At 41.2% G+C, this 24903-nt stretch overlaps 1 protein-coding gene across 3 annotated transcripts in view; it reads right to left on the reverse strand.

Moving 5' to 3' along the window:
• Window positions 1-24903, reverse strand: part of med13a (mediator complex subunit 13a) — a 192553-nt gene that overhangs the window by 122457 nt on the left and 45193 nt on the right. For all 3 annotated transcript variants that reach the window (XM_041196888.1, XM_041196887.1, XM_041196889.1), the window contains exon 4: window positions 20632-20715. In XM_041196888.1, the coding sequence (XP_041052822.1) occupies window positions 20632-20715 (84 nt within the window). The remainder of the gene's footprint in view (window positions 1-20631; window positions 20716-24903) is intronic.

Raw genomic sequence — 24903 nt, forward strand, 5'->3', positions numbered from 1 at the left:
GAGGGAGAAAAAAAACAATATGTTATATACCGTAAATGGTGGATTTAGTTGTCTGCAATATATGGATTAGAACCAAGAGAAACAAGTCTCATCTATATTCGCATCACCACATTCTGTTTGGACAGATTCATAATATAGTGAGGCAGCCAACTGCTGCCCACGTCCATTCTGCAGCTCTAAGCCTGCACTTTTACAGCCTGTGCAACCATCCAATGTTGACTAGGTTGGGGTTTAGCACTGTTCCCTCATCTTGCTTTCTAATAAATGCAAGAAAAGAGCTCTGCTAAAACAGGACTGTTGAGCTGGCTCTTGAAGTTAATTTTGGAAGAGGCCATAAATCACAGAAGCTGATGCATGTGTAAACACTTGTTGATGCAGTATGATGCACTTGAATGGTCAAGAAAAACAGATTGGGACTGTGACCTTCAATAATAACAGGCAAATGAATTACCAGATTGATTCAAATCCCAATGTTATTACTGCATGGTTGGCAAGTTCAAGATGATCTGCAGTCTCCCCGAATACAGTGCACAACCAATTACAATTTAAAAATCCCTAACTAGATAGCAATTGCATGCACATTTTAGAGAATCAGTAGAAGATAACAAGGAAGCAGTTTGCAGGTAGTCCTCATTAGCTTATAAGTTATCAGTCTGCTGCTGGCTTGGAGCTGAAATATAAAAAATATAGCCAGCAATCTTGCGTTATCAAGACTGATATTTTAAGAACACAATTAGTGGTACATTAGTAAATTCTGCTTAAAGATGGAGAGTTAGTAATCATAAAACTCTACAACTGTTTGGACAATTGCAACAATTTTGGAATTCCAGCATTCCAATAACAACTTATGTTTATAAAGCACCTTTAACATCATAAAATGTCCCAACGCACTTCACAGGAGCATTATAAAACAAAATGACACCTATTTGCATAAGGAGATATTAAATCATATGACCAAAGGCTTTGTCAAAACGGTGGAGTTTAAGGCATGACTTAAAGGAGGAAAGCAAAGTGGGTAGGTGGTGAGGTGTAGGAGGAAATTCCGAAGCTTAGGCCCTAGACAGCTGAAGGTGCGACAACCAACAGCGAAGCAAACAAAAAAATCAGGGATAGTCAAGAGGCCAGAATTAGATGGGGTAAAGATAGAGATATGGAGGGATTTAAAAACAAGGCTGACATTATCAAGAAAAATGGAAGTATTTAAGACAAATAAAAATTTATTGCTGCAAGAGTCTTCAAATATCTAACCTAATAATCCAAACTGTTTCATAAACTAAAAATAAAAAGGAAAGAATAAATGAAATTTTAAAATACAATGCTACCTTTGGAGAAATAAAAAGGAAGCTTATATTTATGTAACACCTTTCATGACCGTAGGATGTCCCAAAGCACTTTACAGCCAATGAAGTACTTTGGAATATAGTCACTTATAATACAGGAAACGCAACAGCCAATTTGCATACAGATGTCCTCACAAATAGCAATGTGATAATGACCCGATGCTCTAACATTGATTGAGATATAAATATTGGCCAGGATACCAGGGACAGCTTCCTGGCCATTCTTCAAAATAATGCTGAGAGACCTTCTAGACCCACTTGAGGGGGAAACCAGGTTTTCTGTTTAACCATCTCATCTGAAAGACAGCAGTCCTAATCTCAGTACTGCACTGGAGTACCAGCCTTAATTTCTGTGCTCAAGTCCTGGAGTGGGACTTGAACCCACACTCTTCTGACAAAGTCAACAAAGCTGACACTTATGCTGAAGTATCGATATGAAATGCGTACAAACAAAATTACTCAAAATATTGCAAAGTGCTCGAGTTTGCATTGAGATGGTTAATAGAACAAAGAAACCATAGTTATTTTAGGTCTCAACATATGTTAATCCTTGAAGCCTCCAAAAAATCATTCCAAAAACGCAGTAGTTCATATTAAATTAATGCGACACCGTTTATTGAAGGAATTAATTGTACAAAGATACCTTTAAGCACAATCAAATTGTTTTACAACTATCAAATTCATTATCTCCAGTACTGAATTCATTTTGAGTCACCTTCGCTATGGCATCACAAGGGTCCCACTCTGGATCAGTTGCGGCACTTGCGTTTTCAGAATAATCTCTCCACAACCAATTATATTCCTCTCCATCCACTGAATTAGATATTCTGCATTTCTTGAATGATCTGATGATACTTGGTGCACTAATAGCATACCATTATTTGATAATAAAACCATATAAAACATCAAAACATGCATTTTTCCACCCCTTGAAGATCTTTCCTTCAACAACCGTCCATCTATTTCATTCTGTGCGAATATGATCCTTGAATGGCTTGTTGAGTCATGGGTCCAATGGTTCAGCTATGTTCGTTAGGCCCCCTGGTATAACTTCAATGTGGGAGTCATTTCTTTGCAGGAACCATTTGACCGCATTGTTTATGTGGGATCTGAACACGTCCCACGCTAATAAGTGACATTCTTTACATATGCCACTGGGACATCTATTCCACAGATTATCGATACATAACTACACTCCATCCTCATCCATCCAACCATTGTCATGGGCATGCACAAAAATTCCTGTACGGAATTGATGCTCAGCATGGTTTTGTTTGAAAATTACCACAGGCCTCAATTTCACTCTGTCCAACATGCAGGCTAGCACCATTGTGAATCTTGTCTTCACATGACCTTTTGTTTTTGAACCTTTCCACTCCAGTTTGGGTATTTCATCCAAATTACTGATGTGACTTAACGGGTACTCATTTTAGCCACTGTCTGATGATGAATCGCTAGAAACTGGTCATTTTGGTAATGAACTCTTCTGGTAGTCAATGAGCAATCTTGGTCTTCTGCCATAACACTAGACTGTTTCATCCAAAAAAGTGACTACAACAACTAGCTGTTGGTCTGAAATCTTTGCTGGATTCAGGGTTTGATTTGGCTCACTAAGTGCGAATATACACATTACATTTCTGGTGGCAATGTAACAATTCTGAAGGTCTGCAAGGATCCATTCCAATGCATGCTTAAGATCTGATGACACATTTGGTTTTGGGCATCCTCTTTAAGGTTGATTCCTCCTTCTTCCATTCTTGCACTGAATTCCCGCATTGCAGCACAATTATTTGGCTTGTAGCTCGAAAGCAGCTTTGTATTTCATTCACTTTGCTCAAGGACCCATTTCTGTTCGTCACTCACCATGCCATTCGCTCAGTGTAAGCTGTCTTAAACTCCCATGCGTCTTCTTTGCAATGCAGCAAGGGTCACCAGGGTCACCTACTTGACCCATGTGTCGACTTACAGTACAAGTTAAAAGAGGTCAACCACTAATGAGAGAATAGCATTTCGTAGCTGAAAAGCAGTCGGCTTAAATTTCGTATATGCAAAAGGCATGTTTTTGGATGCTTATAGCAGGTCGACTTATACGCTGCAATCTACGGTAGCTATATTATAATTTAACCACAGCACTTGATTCTCTCTCAATGTTTTGAGTAGTTGACAATGGATGAGTTTTTTTTTAAACTTTTATAGGAGAGACGTGAGGTTTACATTAACACCTTCCTCACATGCCAAACAATAAATGAAAACATTGTAAAATCTATTATATAATTTTTCATTTACATCCAGGCAACAAACTCTTTCCAATCACTTGCTGGAACCATTATTACCAAGCTACATACTATTTACAAACTTGCCCACAGCAATTCCACTTTGCACCATCAGCCCAGAAAAAAAACTCAGACTGACTAGAAGATATTCCACAGAAGGGTTTGCAGCTCTTACTGCTAAATAAATTTTGAAGTCCCTCAAAACCCAAGAACATAGGCCATCGGGAGGAAAAAAAAAAATCAGTATATCCATAAAAAATGAATTACAAACAAGTTTTCTGACTTAACAATGCACTCTATGTAAGCTGCCATATAAAATGGAAAAATCTAAATAAAAGACCAAATAAAAGGTTTGGGACAAATTTTAAAAAAAACATGCACAGTGTAACACAATCAGCAATGTACTAACACTGTTGCAGAAAATTACTTAAAGTATGAACAAGTGGTACTCCATATAATACGTTCCATACAATTGTACTGGAATGCAATTTATCCCATTATGAGAAACAGAAATGCTTAAAACGCATAAGTGAATCTGTATCTGTAAAAGAAAAGTAGGTTTCCATTTCAGGCTTTGGTTTGTAAATATTCATGCTAATGTTGATACTCCTTTGTTTTATCCTTAAGTTTTCATAAACTGATCAGGAGGTTTCATAAAAAGAGTCACGCACCAACTCTGGTTGGAGTCGGTTTGATAGGTCTAATGGCCTTTGCCCTCTCAAAGCTTTATGCTCCTATTACTAGTTTGTTCTTTTTATTTATATAAATATGGCCGTTCCTGAAAATGTTCCACACCTACACAATTATTCCTTTCCTGTTCACAACCAATTCATGCAGATGCATAGCAATCCTCTTTAATTTGATAAAGGGTGGCAATCTCTTCTCAGCCACTATATTTTACTATAAACTCCCAAACACTTTGGTCTTTCACTGAACTGAAGCAAATAGATCGTTGCTGGATGAGCTTAAGTATTGACAAGCTGGGAGTCGAATGCAAGTATTGACCAGTGTGAACCTATTCAGTTGGATGTGAAATGTTTGCACAACAGAAAAATTAGTCCAGTTACATGGTCACAATGTAGTGTCTGCTTCCTGTGTGTGCAACAATGCAGACAGTTATTGCTGCACATCTAGCAATGTGGTGTGCCACATACAGACCAAGACCAACCAATGGTTATTGTTTGGAGGGGGGGGGGGGGTCTTCACACGCACGCACGCGCACACACACACACGCGCACACACACTCACGCACGCGCACGCACGCACACACACACACACACACACGCAAATCCATTCATTTTGTTTCAAAAAGGAAACGTCAGCTAAATAAATCAAAATCAACAACCAGGGCTACAAACATCATGAGCTGTAGTTTTCAGATAAAATGCTATGCGTTTTGTAATTTTTGTTTAATTGTTCATGTTGCTAGCTGCATCAGGCATATTGGACCTGAACTTCCTCGGAATGGCAATCAGTGTCGGATTGCCATTCCATTCTCGTTTTTTTTTTAACCTTAGTTTTTCTTTTGATCTTATCTCACCCGACCTTCCAACTCAGGCCGAGCGAGTTCCAGGCAGTGCATCGCATCCTCGGACCTAGCGTCAAGTGCAGCTGAGTCGAATGAAAGGAGGCCCCCATTTTTTTTTTTAAAACAGCACCAGCTGCCTTAAACCTGGTAATTTAAAAAGGTCCATTGAAGTTTAAAGGGCCTTGACAGGCCAGGGAGAAGGTAAATGTCAAAGGTACGTGGATAGAATTTGGGTTGGGGGGGAGAGAATCAGAGGTCGAGGGGTTCAGAAGTCAGAGGGCAAGGGGTCAGACCTTGGGCTGGGTCAGAGGTGTTGTGGGGAGGGAGAAAAATGATTGGGGGGGGGGGGGGGGGGAGAGAGTCCGGTGGGTTTGCACAATAGTTAGCCAGAAGTTGGAAGTGGCTTTAATCCTTCTAACTTTTTCTGTTAGATGCTAGAAGGTTGCTGTAACTCAGTCACAACCATCTGAAGTTTGCGATTTAAAATCACATTTTCAGATGGTTCCCAGTGCAAGTCAATTGCCCAGGAGAAGTTTGCAGTTCTGGGCAATTGCCATGCAAACCTTACCCGAGAACTTCTGAAGGGGATTCCCTAGTGCACTTTGAGGTACCACCCCCAAAACAATACCCTGGAGCTCAGGAGGTTCAGAGGAGTTGCTAAATTTAATCAAAAGATCGTCACTGATAAAAACAGTGGTATCCAGGGTGACAAATCATTGTGTTGTGACCACAGCCAGCATTAATTGCTGCGCAAACCAAATCCCAAAGAGAAACCTGGCTTATAGGCCACAATTTTTTTTGGTATTCTGACAAGAAGAAGACAGAGTACCGATCTCAGTAGTAAGAGGTCTAGTAACACTTTTGGGTTTAAGATTAGAAGTAAAGGTCTTAATAAGAAAAGAAAACTTAGCACACAAGATTACAGTTACACTCTTGCAGTTAGTCTTACAAAATATTTCCTCAAAAAACACTACTTGGTCAACCCCAGAAGTAAAAACTTTCCAGGCAACACTCCCTTATAGATGTTTAAATATGAAAAATCCAGTATTATCACAAGGCAAACTGCTGTGGCTTCAATAAAGGTGTACCACATGACCTTTACCCTCTTCCACTTTGTTATGGAATCCACTTCAGAATAAAACTGCTTGCTGCAGCCCAAGGCTTCGCAACAGCTCCAACCATAAAGCTCTCTTCCAGCTCAATAGTTAAAAAACCAGCTATCCACAATAACTAATATGCCTTTTTTCCCCCTTTCAGCTCTGTCCTATTGTATCCCCACTACTACTTATCCAGATGCAAACATTTTCTTACTGACTCCCCTTTGAAATTGAAACCGCTCCTCAACTTGTATAAAAATGCAAAGGTTAGATCCAACCTATTTACTTGTGCCTCACTTAGCACCTTTATCTTTTTCGTGTTACACACACTTCCCCAAAATACAAAACAATCCATTTTCACAATGGGCCCTAGTGCTTCGCCTCTTTCCTTATCCACCCAGTAAATTAGCACTAACCTATTCATCTATAATCGCACCTAAACATGCAAGTGGGCTTTGTTAACAGAGCACACTTTATATTGAGTGATAAATATTTTCTCATTTTAAATTGAAACTAACCATATTTACAAATGCCCAGCATGGAGCGTACAATAGGAGAGCAAAGTACAGCAAATGGAATCTGAAATACGAACAGAATATACTAGAAGTGCTCAACAGACCAGGCAGCATCCGTGGAGGGAGAAATAGAGTCAACGTTTCATATCCATGATATGCACTAGTTCTGACAAAGGATTAACCTCTTTCTCCCTGTACAGACACTGCCAGTCATGCTGAGTATTTCCAACACTTCCATTTCTATTGGTGCAAAAATAGCCCTTTTTGCCAGCCCTCCAACAAGAGAGCCTTCAACAAGAAACCCAGCAGCAGCTGCCCGAGACCTGGGTAGGCACAACATTAAACATGAATTTCCAAAAAAAAGTTAAAGTGAGAAGAAAACAATTTTGCTGAGCAAAAAAGTCAAAGCAAAAAAACAGAAATTTCAAAATGATTAAAAATGACCATTTAAAAAAGGTGCCAAACAGCAGAGGTAACTAATAAAAACATTTTTGCCTTTTTGCTTAAGAAACAAAGCTAGCGAAACAGAATAGGCCCCAAACCCTGGTCACCAAGGAAGGGAGGGGGACCAGGGCCGAAGTAAGGAATTAGGTTTAACTCACGTCAACCTTGCGATCACCTCTGGGGGTGCACACTCCGAGCTGGCCTTGGCAGAATTCATATGAAAGTAGGGGTCAGAAGCAGGTTGCCTTTCAGCCTGGGTTTTCCTCCTCTTCCATCCCAATGTGTGGAAAGGTTTTGGAGGGAGGGAAGAGGAGAGGGAGGATGTGTGCACACACTCACTCATCACTTTCACACTTATACACAGCAGGCCTAGGAGGAGTTTAGGACAGCTGTGAAGGTAACAAAATGTGCTTCCTCTCCGGCTTGTGTAACACTCCAGCTTCCTCGGGTGTTGCTATAGCTGCCACTCCTTCTGGCCTCTCACCTGCTCCAGCATCTTGATTCCTGTTGTCTTTTAGTGGGCTGGCGCCTTCCTGGGAGGGCAAAAGCATGGCCAAGGGCAAACTACATCACCATCAATGAACTCTGGCTGTCAAAACAAATGATCATGCAGATTCAGACTCTCACTCCAATAACCCTTATTGTACAAACTTTTTGTCCCAGAGTGGAGCACCCACAATGCACTTATCTGCAAGCACATCGAGACGGGAGGTGGTCACTTGAGATAGAGGAGGTAGCGCTGCCTAAGCCTGGGCCCCCTGAAGACACGAGCCCAGGTGATGAGCACCATGTGTGTGTACAGACACACGCACAGACACACAGAGAGACTGCCACCAGGCCTTGCTGTAAACAAATTACAACAGATTTTGTCCAGGCCTTGCTGCATTTGGGCATTGACTGCTTCAGTATGAGGAGTCGCGAATGGTGATGAAAATTGTGCGATCATCAGTTAACATCCTGACTTCTGAGCCTTATGATAGATGGAATGTCATTGATGGAGCAGCTGATTATAAGGAAAGAGAATCACTGAGTAGGAATTCTTCAAAAATTGCCATATCAGGGTTAGTGCAGAGAGGAGAAAATGCTGAATGGGATGCCCCAGGCTCAGCATTTGCACCACTATCCATTTTAAAATTTGTTTCAATGACTCAAGATACAGAAACTCAAAAATAATCAGTCAAAATTTGCATGATACCACCAAACCCAGAGGACCAGTAGATTCAATGGAGGCAACTGAAAAATTACAAAACAAGTTGAACAAAATATGTATGTGGGCAGAATAATGGCAGATGGAATTTAATTCAGACCAACATAAAGAATGCATGTAGGAAGGAAAAATGTTCAAATAAATGATGTAGAAATAGCTAACTAATATTGAGATATTCTAACAGACTCAAAGCTCAACAAATAAAGACCAGAAAATCAAAGTCAACAGAATGTTTAACTACATAGCCAAAACAGTCAAATGCAAGTTGGAAGAAATGATGTCAGCTTGCTCCAGTGATAGCACTCCTACCTTGGAGTCAGGATTGTGTGGTTTTAAGTAACATTCCGGCACTGCTAACATGTAAAATAGGACAATAGTATAAAGTACAGCATAATCAGATGTAGTGTCTGATGAGACATTAAACTAAAATCCAGTATGCTTACTCAGGCGGATATAAAGATCCCATAGCACTATTCAAAGAGCAACAGTGGAATTCTCCTGGTATTCTGGGCAACACTCATTCCTCAACCAAGATAGACCAACTCATCATTTATCTAATTTCAGTTCAGCTGCCACCTCTAAATAATAATGATTGCACTTCAAATATAATTGATGAAAGGGGTCATCAACAGTGCTATCAAGCAGCACTTGCTTAGCAATAGCCTGCTCAGTTTGGGTCACTCCACTCTTGACCTCATTACAGCCTTGGTTCAAACATGGACAAACAGCTGAACTCGAGGTGAGGCGAGTGTAACTGGCCTTGACATCAGAGCATGATTTGACCAAGTGTGGCATCAGGGAGCCCAAGCAAAACTGGAGTCAATGGGAATAGGGGAAAACTCTCCACTGGTTGGAGTCATACCTAGCACAAAGGAAGATGTTGAGGTTATTGGAGGTCAATCATCGCTGTTCCAGGACATCACTACAGGAGTACCTCAGGGTAATGTGCTAGGCCCAACCATCTTCAGCTGCTTCATCAATGACATTCCATCTATCATAAGGCTCAGAAGTCAGGATGTTAGCTAATAATTGCACAATGCATCACCATTCACGACTCCTCCTACTGAAGCAGTCCATGTTCAAATGCAGCAAGGCCTGGACAAAATCCAGGTTTGGGCTAACAAGTGAAAAAGTGGCAAGTAACCACACAAGTGTCAGGCAATGACCATCACCAACAAGAGAATATCTAACCATAGCCCCTTGACGTCCAAATAGCATTACCATCACCAAATCCCCCACTTCAACATCCTGGGGGTTACCATTGACCAGAAACTGAACTGGACTAGCATATAGTTACAGTGGCTATAAGAGCAGGTCAGAGGCTAGGAATCCTGCAGAGTAACTCACTGCTGACTCCCCTAAGCCTACCCACCATTTACAACGCACAAGTCAGGAGTGTGGTGGAATACTCTCCATTTGCCTGGCTGGGTGCAGCTCCAGTAACACTCACGAAGCTCGACACCATCCAGACAAAGCATCCCATTTGACTGGTACCCATCCAGAAACATTTACTCCCTCCACCATTGACAGCAGTGTATACTATCTACAAGGTGTACTGCAGGGACTCACCAAGCCACCTTAGACAGCACCTTCTAAACACATGATCGCTGGCATCTAGAAGGACAAGGGCAGCAGATAGATGGGAACACCACCACCTGAAAAGTTCCCCTCCAAGCCAATCATCCTGGCTTGGAAATATATCGCTGTTCCTTCACAGTCACTGGGTCAAAATACTGGAACTTCCTTCCTGACAGCACTGTAAGTCTACCATAGCAGCTCACCACTACCTTCTCAAGGGCAATTAGGGATGGGCTTAGCCAGCAACACCCACACCCCACGAATGAATACGAAAAAAAACTAACCCCAGCATTATTTGTTGCACGGTGGAAAAATCAACCAGTGTTTGCCCAGTGACACGAGTGCCTCTGCGAAAAGCAGCCAGAGCAACATTTATTGTCTAAGTTTACATGAAGCGTCAGCTAGCTGACCTCTTGAAGAGCATTTGGTGCCTATGCACTTGTATGCGAGTGAGAGTTGCGGTCTTAAGAGCGGGCAATCAAAGAAAGCTTCACAGTAGATTATCATTGGAGTGTTATTTACAGTAGAAATCTTAACCCAGATAAGTTGAAATTCACTTCTGTTCCAAATGTTAAGAAATTTATGACCAGTCTTAAAACAGGCAAATTTAAATGCAGCTAGATTTAAGTTCACAGAAGTACCTAATTGCACCTGATCCTTGCATTTGTGCTTGTACACTTCCCCCAACCCCCCTCAACCAACCTCGAAAGGAATTTGTAGAAGTGCAGCTCTTTCTTATTGCTTTCATGTCACACTGGAAGCGTAGTATAGGGCACAAGGAGGAGGAGCAGGGAGTAGAGTTCTGTCTTTAAAATTAAAAGAGCACCAGTTGTTAGCTCTAGGTAAAACTGCTGCAATGTTTAAGTGTGTGTGCTTCAGTCCCAACTTGTTCAATAGCCAACTTTTTTTTTGCAATCTGGACAGGTCTGAGCTTTTGCATTAAAGTGCAATCATTCAATTTGCATGCTAAAGTGGATTGCACAATCCTTTTGTAACTGTACAAGAAGTAAGAGTACTAGTCAAAAGTGATGACATTTAGCTTGTACTGCAGATAGTTTGAAATTAGATCTGCTGAAGTGCTTGATAAACTCAGGAGACTTGAGTAGCTTGGTCACATGATAGCCCCTCTGGAATAATGTGTTCCAGAGGAGACCGCTGGGAGATAAAATTAGCACTTTAGACCACAGCAATTCTTCCTCAAGGCCAATAGTGCATTCATTTTTTTCTCAGTCAAGGCTCAAAGGGGGTTGTGTGGGGGGGGGTGGCAGCGGCATGAGGAAGCCATTGTGAAAATTCAGTTTTTCAATCACTCACTAATAAAAGCAATGTCAATTACCATGAGAGAATTTGATGAATTAGCACTTTGGCAAATGCAACGTACTTCTCATTTTGCATTGTAGACTGTTTTAAAATTACTAACACATACTAGGAAATGGTGGACCACAGAAGTAAAGTTTCTTGCTCCTCAACTGTTACAGCGGAACAAGACGCTGACATATGTCTCACCAGCACAACTGGAATGATGCCAATAAATTGATTTCACTAAATTATGTATTGTCTGCTTTTATTAGGTTTAGTATTTTTGGGTGTAGTATAGCAGGAAGACATGACCAAATATCATTGATCCTTTTATTGTGCATTACCTAAATTTTTCTCCTGTCAATTTAATTTTTCTTTATCTCCATGTTTCTAACTTGCTGTACAATCGCAGATTGCAAGGTGATGACTTGCTTCTAAATTACGATCTAATTTACATTTTAATCCAACTGCACTTGTACTGTTTGTTGCAGCGAATAAATTTTTGCTTCAATGCAAAAGTGGCGGAAGAGCTCTGAACTCAGGTCCCAATCAGACAGGAAACCACTGCTATAAAATCGCATTGCCACTCCCAATGTCATGTGTACTTAACTTTAACGTGATTTGGAAAATGATTGTTTCGGAGCTGTGCATTTTTTTTTGTGTGTAAAGTCTCACCTATTTTGCTTTGATTTTACCTTTGGGCTCTAGTCCTTCCCAAGAGCATCCCAAGGTCATGCAAGTTGCTATATAAGTGCACATCTGGTTGGTAAGTCCTTCTTCCCCATGCACAAAGGTCTCTCCAGCCACGCAGTTAAGATTCACAGCTAATTGCCTCAAGTGCTTCAGGCTACAAATTTTAGGCCAATAGCTGCTGCCCCACCAACATATCTTATAGTATAGGTACTATTTATAATTGTTTTCATTTTAATTTTACATGACTTACTTAAGGAGATCTGCATACAAACTGGATCTTTTGCACCCAACAGGTTCACCTTCTAATCCGAAAGGTAGTGTCAGTTTAGATTATATGTTGTACAGACTGTGTACTATTAAGCTACCTCAACAAGTGTAACTTACCTAAAATGTGCATTAGTACACTTGCACCCTTTAGTACTTGGTGTATAATACAAAAGAGCCAATCAGCTATAGTGTTTGCCTACTTAAATCATGTACTTATATTCAGAAGTTTCAATAGAAGTATTGTGCATTGAGCTTTAGTAACTATGCATAAAAGTTGCCTATAGCAGAAGTATGTTTTATAAATGGAAAAGGTGACTTAAATAAATATTTGATAGTATATTTTAGAGGTTGGAAGAGGTTCAATAGTTGGGCAATATTTTTATTAAACTCCTCCCTGAAGTTTATGCAATGAAAAATTTCAAAATATTCTGCAAAGATCAAAAATTGGCCAATTTTTGTAGGATACAAATTAAATGATTCTTTATTTTCAGCATCTTTTATACTGGAGTGGTTGGTGCTTTGCACAAGTATAGGGATATCAGATGCTTTGAGTGCATAAACCATCAGTAATGCTGAGCTGTTCTTTCCAAAAGTTATTGTTCACTCTTGATGATCTTTAGAGTGCACAAACCATTGTTTCTATGGATGTCATAAATTGACTGCTTCCTTTCTGCACAGATGAAAGATCTTGAGTGCTTTTGTAACTCTCTTCCCCAGAGAGCGGTGGGGACAGGGCCACTGAATATTTTTAAGAAAGAGATGGATAGAATCTTGACTAACAAGGGAGTCAAAGGTTATTGGGGGTAGACAGAATGTGGAGTGGAGCCACAATCACACCAGCCGTGATCTTACTGAATGCAGAACAGGCTTGAAGGCAGAATAGCCACTCTTGCTCCTAATTCATGCGCTTGTATGCATGTTCAAATCCTGAAGTGAGAGTTGAACCAATAATCTTCTGAAGTAGAGGCAAGAGTGCTACTGCTGAGCCAAGGCTGGCATCTTGAAAGTTTTCTATGTTTTATTCCATTAGAGTATATCTGATAAGGCCAGAAACCTGGCATCTAAATTCCCAGAAGCAAGTGAACTTAGGCTTAGAAGCTTCCTGTGTTTAGTGATACATTGAGACAGATAAAACAAGTGCTTATGCCTGTTTCCATTGCTAGTTTTTCATAGAACAGGTCACCAGCTGGTTGCTAAAGGCTACAGCTTAAGGATTTATGGGTTACTAATTCAACAATGTTACAAATGCACCTTCCCTGGCCATCAAGTCCTGGATTGGGATTCATACCCAGAGCTTTTGGCTCTGAGAGGGACACTACTCATTATGCCACAAGACCTCAGCCCAAAGTAAGCCCATCTCTTATAGCTTATGACACCATAACACATGCAGATCATAAATATCTTAACAAATGAAGGGCAAGTTCATATATTACACATAGGGTGCCAAAGTTTCAATGGTCAAGTCCAAAACAATCCCCTCAGCTAAATATGGAGGAACAAAATGAGAAACATACATTAGGGTTCAAAGTGTACAGAAACCACAAGAATCAAGCTCAAAAGCTTAATGGCATTCAAAGTGAGGCTGAAGGCTCGAACAAAATTCTAATCATTTGTTTATAATACTTAAATTTTACAGGATATAGATAGCTCATGAACAGCAATTGAGAAAAGCATACAGGATAACAAAGTATTACACAATTTTCCAGTTCCACACGAGAAAATTTAATACAGGAAATCATATTTTATAGCTAAATTTAGTTTTCGATTCAGTCAATTTCTTCAATTCTTAAATCTTCAACAGAATATAGTGGGATTGTTAATTTAAACAGCAATGCTGATTAAAACAATACCAGGTGGAAAAAAAAATTAAAAGATATTAAATAAGAAATTCTACTACAAGGAGATTCTAGAAATAAAAAAGGCCAGACAGCCTATCAATCCACTCCATTCAGAGGGCACATACAATTAGAGTATCAGCCAACACCTTGAGTTGCTCCCCTATATTAGGGGAATACTAATTTCATTCCCTGTAGGAACACAAAAATCATGGTTTGCAGCCTTCATATTTTTTCAATCTAAATCCTCTTCAAAGCCATGTGACCCAAATAAACCATCTTCTCAACAGCTTAACCACAAATGAGTGGGTTTAGTTAATCATTTATTACTTTTGGCAATTCATTCACTATGGACATATTGTTTTGCTATTTGATCAGTACCATCACAAGGGTCATCAAGCAGTTTTTTTTAATATAGTTTTATAACTGAGCCCATTTTAAGTCAAGTTCAAATGGTTTTAATTCAAGGTACCCTTTCCAAAGCTTCGAGTTGGGGTTTCAGCGAGAGACTGAGCAATAGTTTACTAATCAATTTTAGACACCATAGGGAGAAGCAGCTAAGGCACTATGAATGTTTGGACAGGATTTAAAAATCAACTGCTACAGTATGAAAAATAAGATTTCAACATTCAGCTCTCCTGCTCCAGCCAATAGAATCTATTCCAGAGTGTTACAAATGTACATATGAACATACAAATTCAGAGGCGGCAGCCATTCGGCCCCTCAAGCCAACTCTGATAAGATCAAGGTTGATCTCAACGTGGCCTCAACTCCACTTTCCAGTCTACCCCTTACAATCTTTGACTCCCTTGTCAATCAAGGATTTACCGAACTCAGCCTTGAATATATTCAATGACACAGCCTCCATTGCTCAGAGGAAGTGAATCTCACCTATGACCCTCAGAAAAAAATTTCTGTCATCCTAAATGGGAGATCTCATTTTTAAACCAAGTCCCCTATTTCTAGTCTCGCCCATAAGTGGAAACACCCTCTCAGCATCCACCCTGCCATCCCCTCAAGATTTTATGCTTTGAGAAGATAAGCAATCATTCTCCTAAACTCCAACAGATAGAGGCCCAACCTGTCCAACCTCTCCTCATAAGATACCCTGTCATCTCAGGAATTAGTCCAAGTGAACCTTCTCTAAACTACTTTTAATGCAATTATATCCTTTTTCAAATAAGGAGACCAAAACAGTACACAGTACTCCGGGTGTGATCTCATGAAGGCCCTACATGGCTGTAGCAAAACTTCCCTACTTTTATACAAAAACAGAAAAACTCAGCAGGTCTAACAGCATTTGTGGAGAGAAAAACAGTTAACGTTTCGAGTCCATATGATTCCTCTTCAGAGCTAAGAGAAGTAAAAACTTGATGAAATTTATACCATTTAAGGGGGGTGGAGCAGGTGAAGCTGGGTAGAAGGCCAGCGATAGGTGAAGGCAAAGGAGATGTCATGAAGAAGAGGACAAAGTGGGTGTTAATGGTGGTGGCAAGGGCTGACGAAGGTGCTGATAGTGGCATCAAGGTAGAAAAAGAATGTGATAATAGCAGGACAAGAACAGAACAACATGAACAAGTAACCCCTTGTGGGGGTGGGGGACGGTGGTGGGGAAAAAAAGATCAAAAATAGGATAAAAGGTGGGGATAAAACAATGAATAAAAATTTAAATAAATAAGAATAAAAATAAGCGGATAAAAAATAAAAATGAATATTAAAAAAGGAGTGAGGATGGAGGACAGAGTTCATGGTCTGAAGTTGTTGAACTCAAAATCCAGAAGGCTGTAAAGTGCCTAATCGGAAGAACGGTGCTGTTCCTCCAGTTTGCATTAGGTTTCACTGGAACATTGCAGCAGGTCAAGGATGAGCACGTGGGCACAAGAGCAGGATGGTGTGTTGAAATGGCAAGTGACAGAAAGGTCTGGGTCATGCTTGCGGACAGACCGAAGGTATTCCGCAAAGCGGTCACCCAGTCTGCATTTAGTCTCTCCAGTGTAGAGGAGACTGCATTGGGAGCAGTGAATGCTGTAGACCAAATTGAAGGAGGTGCAAGTGAAGTGCTGCTTCACTTGAAAAAGAGTGTAAGACCTGCTGAGTTTTTACACAGCATTGTGTTTTGGCTTGATTTCCAGCATCCGCAGTATTTTACTTATTTTTTTAAAAACCTTTCCCTACTTTTATATTCCATTTGCCTTCCTAATCAATTGCTTGACCAGCAGACTAACTAACCGTTTGTGATCCATGAAATCTCAAGGCATCAGGTCAAACATGGGCAAGGAAAACTGCTGCTGATTACCATGTACCGCCCCACCTCAGCACTCCTCCGTGTTAAATACCACTCAGAGGAAGCACCGAGAGTGGCAAGGGTGCAGGATGTACCCTGAATGGGGGACTTCAATGTCCATCACCAAGAGTGGCTCAATATCACCAATAATGACCAAGCCCTAATAGGACACAGCTGCTAGACTGGTCTGCAGCAGGTGGTGAAGGAACCAACAAGAGCGTAAAAACATATTTGACCTCATCCTCACCAACCTGCCTGCTGCAGATGCATCTGTCCATGACAATATTGGTAGCAGTAACCATCCCACAGTCCTGGTGGAGACAAAGTCCCATCTGCACATTGAGGATACCCTCCATCATGTTGTGTGGCACTACCACTGTGCTAAATGGGATAGATTCCAAACAGTTCTAGCAAGTCGACAGGGCAACCATGAGGCTCAGGAGAATAAAAATAGGGAAGTCTTGCTAAAACTATACAAGGCATTAGTTAGACCACACCTCAAATACTGAACAATTTTGGTCCACTTATCTAAGGAAAAATATACTGGCAATGGAGGGAGCCAAGAAAAAGTTCACTATGGTGAGCTCTGTGGGTGTCTAGGGCCAGAGGGCATAATCTCAGAGTAAGGGGGCGCCCATTTAAAACAGATGAGGGGAAATTTCTTCTCTCAGGGTAGTCAAATCTGTGGAATTCTTCATTGCTAAGGGCTGTAGAGGCTGGTCATTAAGTATATTCAAGGCTGAGAAAGACAGATTTTTAATCAGTAAGGGAATCAAGGGTTGTGGGGAAAAGGCAGGAAAGTGGAGTCGAGGATTATCATATCAGCCACGATCTCATTAAATGGCAGAGCAGACTCAATGGGCCAAATGGTCTACTTCCGCTCCTATGTCTTATGATCTTATGACTTATGGTGTCTGTGGGCCATCAGCAACAGGAGAACTGTACTCAACCATAATCTGTAACCTCATGGTCCAGCATATCCCCCACTGTACCATCACCAACAAGCCAGGGGATCAACCCTGGTTCAATGTAGAGTGCAGGAGGGCATGCCAGGAACAGCACCAGGCATACCTCATTTTTAGGTGTCAACCTGGTGAAGTTACACAGGACTACTTGCATGCCAAACAGCATAATCAAGTGACAGGCAGAGCTAAGCAATCCCACAACCAATGGATCAGATCTCAGCTCTGCAGTTCTGCCACATCCAGTCATGAATGACAGTGGACAATTAAACAACACACTGGAAGCGGCAGCTCCACAAATATCCCCATCCTCAATTAAGAAAGCAGCCCAGCACATCAGTGCAAAACGCTGAAGCATTTGCCACAATCTTCAACCAGAGGTGCTGAATGGATTATCCATCTAGGCCTTCTCAGCAGGTCCCCTGCATTACAGATGTCAATTTGATTCACTCCACATGATATCAAGAAACAGTTGAAGGCACTGGATATGACAAAGGCTGTGGGCCCCTGAACATTCCAGGAACAGTACAGAAGACATGTGCCCCAGAACTTGTCACACCCCTTGCCAAGCTATTCCTGTACAGCTACAACACTGGCACCTACCTGGCAATGTGAAAAATTGTCCTGGTATGTCCTGTACACAAACAGGAAGGCAATTACTGGCTGATCACAGTCTACTCTCCATCAGTAAAAAAGTGATGGAAGGGGGTCATCAACAGTGCTACAAGTGGCACTCGCTTAAATCAGGGGGAAAACTCTCTGCTGGTTGGAGTCATACCTAGCACAACCTAAGTGGCTGTAGTTGTTGGGGGACAATCATCTCAGTTACAGGATATCGCTACAGGAGTTCATCAGGGTAGGGTGCTCAGCCCAACCATCTTCAGCTACTTCATCAATAATCTTCCTTCCATCATAAGGTCAGAAGTGGGGACGTTAGCTGACGATTGCACTGTGTTCAGCACCATTTGCAACGACTCAGATACTGAAGCAGTCCGTGTCCAAATGCAGCAAGACCTGGACAATATCCTCATTTGGGCTGACAAAGTTGCCTGTTTGGCCAGGCAAAGGCCATCTCCAACAAGAGTGAATCTAACCATCGCCTCTACATATTCAATGGTATTACCATCATTGAATCCCCCACTAACACCACCCTGGGGGTTTCTATTGACCAGAAACTGAACTGGACTAGCCATATAAATACACTGGCTGCAAGAGCAGATCAGAGGCTAGGAATTCTGCAGCAAGTAACTCACCTCCTGAATCCCCAAAGCCTGTCCACCATCTAGAAAGCACAAGTCAGGAGCATGATGGGAACGCACTCCGTTTGCCTGGATGAATGCAGCTCCAACAACACCCAAGCAGCTTGACATCATACAAGGCAAAGCAGCCCACTTGATTGGCACCCCTTCCACAAACATTCATTCCCTTCACTACCGACACACAGTGACAGTGTGCCATCTACAAGATGCACTGCAGGATCTTACCAAGGCTCCTTGCACAGCACCTTCCAAACCCACAGCCACTGCCAACTAGAAGAACAAGGGCAACAGACACAAGGGAACACTACCAACTGGAAGATCCTCAAGCCATTCACCATTCTAACTTGGAAAAATATCACCGTACCTTCACTGTCACTGGTGAAAATCATGGAACTCCCTCCCTAACTGCACTGTGGGTGTACCTACACCACATGGACTGCAGCAATTTCTGAAGGAAGCTCACCAACAGCAATTCGGGATGGGCAATAAATGCTGGCCTAGCCAATGACACCCACATCATATAAATGAATTTTAAAAATGTACCAGGACACCCAGATCCCTCTGTACCCGAGTTCGACAGACTCTCTGCAGAAGATAACATACTGCTTTTCTTATTCTTCATGTCAAAGTGGACTAGTCCACATTTTCCCACATTGTACTCCATCTGCCACATTTTTGCCCACCACTTAGCCTAACAATATCCCTTTGCAGGCTCCTCATGTCCTCTTGACAACTTACTTTTCTACATATTTGGTCAACTGCAAATTCAGCTACCATACAATTGGTCCCTGAATCCAAGTCGTTGATGTAAATTGTAAATTGTTGAGATCCCAGCGCTGATCCCTGCAGCATTCCACTAGTCACATCATGCCAACCTGAAAATGACCCATTTAACCCTACTCTCAGCTTTCCATTAGCTAAGCGATCCTCCATCCATGCTAACGTTTTCCCCCTACACCATGAGCTCTTATTTTGCATAGTAACCTTTGATGGGACACCTTATTGAATGCCTTTTGGAAATCCAAACATACATCTACAAGTGCCCCTTTATCCACACTACTTGTTACTTCCTCAAAAGGACTCTAATAAATTAGTCAAACACTATTTCCCTTGCACAAAATCATGCTGACTCTGCCTGATTGCATGATGATTTTCTAAACGCCCTATAATCTCCTCAATGTGACTTGTTATTTTTTGCAACTAATCAAATTTAGATGAGAAGTGTTCTGTAACAAAAATATGCAAAAAGGTGCTAATGTATTGTTGCCCATTAAAAAAAACTGATGGCTTCTGCAACCAGGTAATGGTATAGATTTTACTTTCGTTTTGCATGTAGTATATTAAAAACATTATTCACACATCTTGCGGGGGGCGGGGGGGGGGGGGAGAAAATCAACTCAAAATTCTAGAAACAAAAAAAAGTACATCAACATAATCTAAATCAGGATAGCCCAAGAAGTACTGTGGGTGCTCCTACGCCACATGAATGCAGCGATTCAAAGCAGCAGCTCACCACTAACTTTCCATGGACAATTAGGAGTGGGAAATAAATGTTGGCCTAGCCAGCGACACCCAAACCCCATGAAAGAATTTTTTTAAAACTACCATGACCCATTCCCATATTTTATACTGCCCATGTTCTGAAGAAGTAGCTTTTCCTCTTGGTCACAACATTTTGAAATTCCCAGGACTGAACAAGTGCCCGACTACTGAGGGAGTAGCCTCTAAATCAATCATGGGAGGGAGAGGCAGTCTAACACAATTCTTCAGGCCCACAATGTTTAGAATGCAATAGATGAAAATTCTGCACACCAACAAGCATTTAGAAAATTACATGTCTAGAACTCAAAAGACCCAACAGAAGCTTAAAAGGCCTGATCTATCCGAGACTCTGGAAGTTAGAAAAATGCTACAAATTAGCAATTGCAAACTGAAGGTTCAAACAGCTTGCAAAGGAATAATCAAGTGCTAAAATTTCTGCACAAAATCAAGATGGCAGACACAAATTACAAGAACCAAGGACTTCACAGATAAGATTCAGCATTCTTACCTCTTGTTCACCGGTTTCTCATCCTTTTCATATGGTTTCACAAACCACTTCCCAATCCGCACAAATTTCCTGTTCAGTAAGCACCTTTCAGAAAGAAAAGGAACACGAGGTCATGGATCTTGGAGCATCTGAACTACAATATTGGAAAATCTCTACAAGGCACATATGTGTACAAACTGATTAAAACAACTTTTCTAGAAAGGACTAATTCAAGAAATTAGAATTTCTGATCCTATATGGAGGCAGGCTCCTGCTCAACAGGTCAAGCTTACCACACATGTATAAACAAGGAGCAGGACTAGGTCATTCAGTCCCTCAAGCCTGCTCCGCCATTTAATAAGCTCATGGCTGATCTGATGGTAACCTGAAATCTGCATCCCACCTACCTCCGATAACCTATCACCCCCTTGCTTATCAAGAATCTATTCACCTCTGCCTTAAAAATATTCAAAAGCTATTCCTGAAAAGGTGGTGGAGGCAGAGTTCCAAAGACTCATGACCCCCAGAAAAAATTTCACTTCATCTGTTTTAAATGGGCAACCCCTTATTTTTAAACAGTGGCCCCTGATTCTAGATTCTCTCACAAGTGGGAGCATCATCCCCACATCCACCCCGTCAAGACCCCTCAGGGTCTTACATGTTTCAATTAAGTCGCCTCTTACTCTTCTAAACTCGTGGACACAAGCCCAACCTGTCCAACCTTTCCTCATGACAACATGCCCTTTCCAGGTATTAGTCTGGTAAGCCTTCTTCTGAACTGCTTCCAACGCATTTACATCCTTCCTTAAATATGACAAAAACTGTACACAGTACTCCAGATGTGGTCTCACTAGTGCTCTGTATAACTGAAGCATAACCTCCCTACTTTTGTAGTCAATTCCCCTCAGAATAACTTACAGCATTCTATAAGCTTTCCTAATTACTTGCTGTACCTGCACACCAGCCTTCTGAGATTCATGCACTAGGACACCCAGATCCCTCTGCACCTCAGAGCACTGCAATCTTTCACCATTTTAGATAATATGCTTCTCTTTATTCTCCCTGCTAAAATGAACAATTTCACATTTGCCCACATTATACTCCATTTGCTAGATCTTTGTCCACTCACTTAATCCATCTTTATCTTTTTGTAGCCTCAAGTCCTCTTCATAACTTACTTTCCTACCTACCTTTGTGTCATCAGCAAATTTAGCAACCATTCATTCGGTCCCTTCATCCAAGTAATTTATATAAATTGTTAAAAAGCTGAGGCCCCAGCACTGATCCCTGTGGCACACCATTCGTCACATCCTGCCAACCAGAAAGAGGCCCTCTGCTTCTTGTCAGGCAGCCAATCTTTTATCCATACCTAGGTTACCCACTATATCACAAGCTTTTATTTTCTGCCATAACCTTTGATGTGGCACGTAATCAAATGCCTTCTAGAAATCCAAGTACAATATATCCACTGGTTCCCCTTTAACCACAGCACCTGTTACGTCCTCAAAGAACTCCAATAAGTTGGTTCAACACGATTTCCCTTTCACAAAAGCATGTTGACTCTGCCTCATGACCTTGAGCTTATCTAAGTGCCTGCTATAACTTCTTTAATAATAGCTTCTAACATTTTCCCTACTACAGGTATTACGCTAAGTGGCCCGTAGTTTCTCACTTTGTCTTCTCTCCCTTTTTGAAAAATGGGAGTTACATTCGCTATCTTCCAATCTAATGGGACCTTCGCCAAATCTAGGGAGTTTTGGAAAATTAAAACCAATGCATCAACTATCTCACTGGCCACTTCTTTTAAGACCCTAGGATGAAATCCATCAGGCCCCAGACTCGTCAGCCCTCAACTCCAACAATTTACTCAGTACCACTTCTCTGGTGACAGTAGCTTTCCTGACTTCCTCCCCATTTCCAGGTTTACAGTTGTTTCTGCGATGTTACTTGTATTCTCTATAGTGAAAACTGATGCAAAATACCCATTACATTCATCTGCCATCTCCTCATTTTCTACTATCAATTCTCCAGACTCACTTTCTATAGGGCTAACACTCACTTTGTTAACTCATTTCTATATTTACACCAAATAAATGCCTAGCCATCCCCCCACAGAAAGGAGGCAAGACCAAAAAAAAAACATTTAGTCCAAATTATTCTCACTTATATTCCACTGATCAGCTCTAGACCAAGTAGCAAATTCCTTGGAATAGTTCAAATGTGCCATGGAGAGACCAAAGTGTGAAAAAGTTAAGAAAATGCCACAAAAAAATAAAAAGCTACTGTGAAATAAAACTATTGTAAAAAATTATTTAAAACTTACTGCAGGCTCCCTTCTATTAATCAATGTGCTTCAAAGTTCAGTCAAATGCACATTTTGGTAACTGATTTGATTATTATGCACTGAAAAGCTATCAAGAACATCTGCATTCAGTTTTACCAGCTCACTGTATATGCAAGAAATTTGCACAATTTTAAGTTTGAGAAGCTAGAAAAACAATCCTAATGGAGGCATTCCATGAAAGATCAATAAACTATACAGCAAAGCCCAGACAGTGTGGGCTGGGGGGGGTTGCAGAATTGGGGTGAACAGGTAATCTTGGTCACTTGCTTTGCTGATTTTCTGAAACTGTCTACAGAGCCAGGTTATTTACTACTGCTTTTTGATCAGATACTTGGCAAGATCTTTAATAATTTCATTTTGAGAGTGCACATACTGGGGTTGCCAGTGGTGGTGGGGTGGAGAAGCAGAGCAAAAGGTGCGAAAGAGTATTGTCATTTCAGTAGTTTAGGCTTCAAGCTACACAGTGGGGAAAAAGCCAACACCTCTTTTGTTCTGTGCTATCACAGGAGCAAAATGGACAGTGTCAGCATTTTCTCAGAAAATATGAACTTTTTGTTACTCACGCTCTTGTTGCGATAGAATAATTTCCTATAGTAAGGGGCACCTGAGAAGATAGGAGACTATGTCTGAATGAGATGGGGACAGAGTGAGTATCAAATTAGGTTCACATGGGAATTCGGTGCATGGGGGAAAAAGAGGTGTCAGTGTAGTATACATAGGAAATCCAAGTTAATTAAGATAACTAAATTAAATTAACTAAATAACCTAAGTAACAATGGCAAGACGTTGTGTTACGCTGCAGCTGTGGAATGTAGGAGCTTCTGAACACCAAGGCAATCCATGACAAACACATCTGCAGAAAGCGCAAGCAGCTAGGAGTTCCGGATCAGGATCACTGATTTGGAAACCAAACTGCAGACACTGCACAACACAAGGGAGGGGGAGAAATACCCAGACACTTTGTTCCAGAAGACAGTCACACCATTTAGAATAGCGTTGTCTGTTTCAGTCAGTGGTGAGGGACAAAAAAATGTAACCATGAGTGAGGCAGGTGGAGTGTCCAAGCAGACAGTTGTGGGGGAGGCTCAGACTTTGCAATTGTCAAACAGGTTTGAGGTGCTCACAACCTGTGAGAACAAAAGCAAGGTCTACAAGGTGAATGAGCAGGTTGGCACCAGGGTACAAGAAGCCATTCAAGTGGGGGGGCAGGGGAGAAAACAGAAATGTAGCGGTAGCAGGGGGACAGTATAATGAGGGGGATTAACACTGCTCTCTGAGCAAAGAGCAAGAGTCCAGAAGGCTGTGTTGTCTGCCCAGTGCCAGGGTTCAGATCCAGTTGTCATGGTCAACGTCAACAACATAGGCAAAAGAAAAAAATGTTCTGCACAATCAGTATATGAGGAGCTAGGTATCAAATTAAAAAAGCAGAACCTCAAAAAAGGTAATAATCTCTGGATTATTACCTGAGCCATGTGCAAATTGGAATGGGGCAAATGAGGTTAGAGAGATGAACGCATGGCTCAAACACTGGTGTGGGAGAAGTGGTTTCCTGTTTGTAGGGCACTGACATCAGTACTAAAGAAATTGGGGGCGGACCACTGAGACAATCTACACCTGAACCATGCTGGGATCACTGTTCTCACAAGCCACATAACTAGAGGAGAAGTAGAGAGGGCTTTAGACTAAATAAGGGATAGGTGGAGGCGAGGGATCAAACTTGGGTTGATGTACGAAAGCAAATGGGCACAGTCAAGGCAGGAGGACAAAATAGTAATATGGGAGTCAGAGAATGACAGAAAGGGAGAGAGAAAAGAAACCTATCAATACACCAGTCAAGACTAGATGTTATAAAGATAACTAAAACATAAAACTAAAGGCTCTGTAACTGAATGAACATACCATTCATAACAAATAGCACACACTGAAGTAAATAAATATGATCTGATAGC

This window comes from Carcharodon carcharias, chromosome 10 (genome assembly GCF_017639515.1).
Source record: "Carcharodon carcharias isolate sCarCar2 chromosome 10, sCarCar2.pri, whole genome shotgun sequence".
Classification (NCBI taxonomy): Eukaryota; Metazoa; Chordata; class Chondrichthyes; order Lamniformes; family Lamnidae; genus Carcharodon; species Carcharodon carcharias.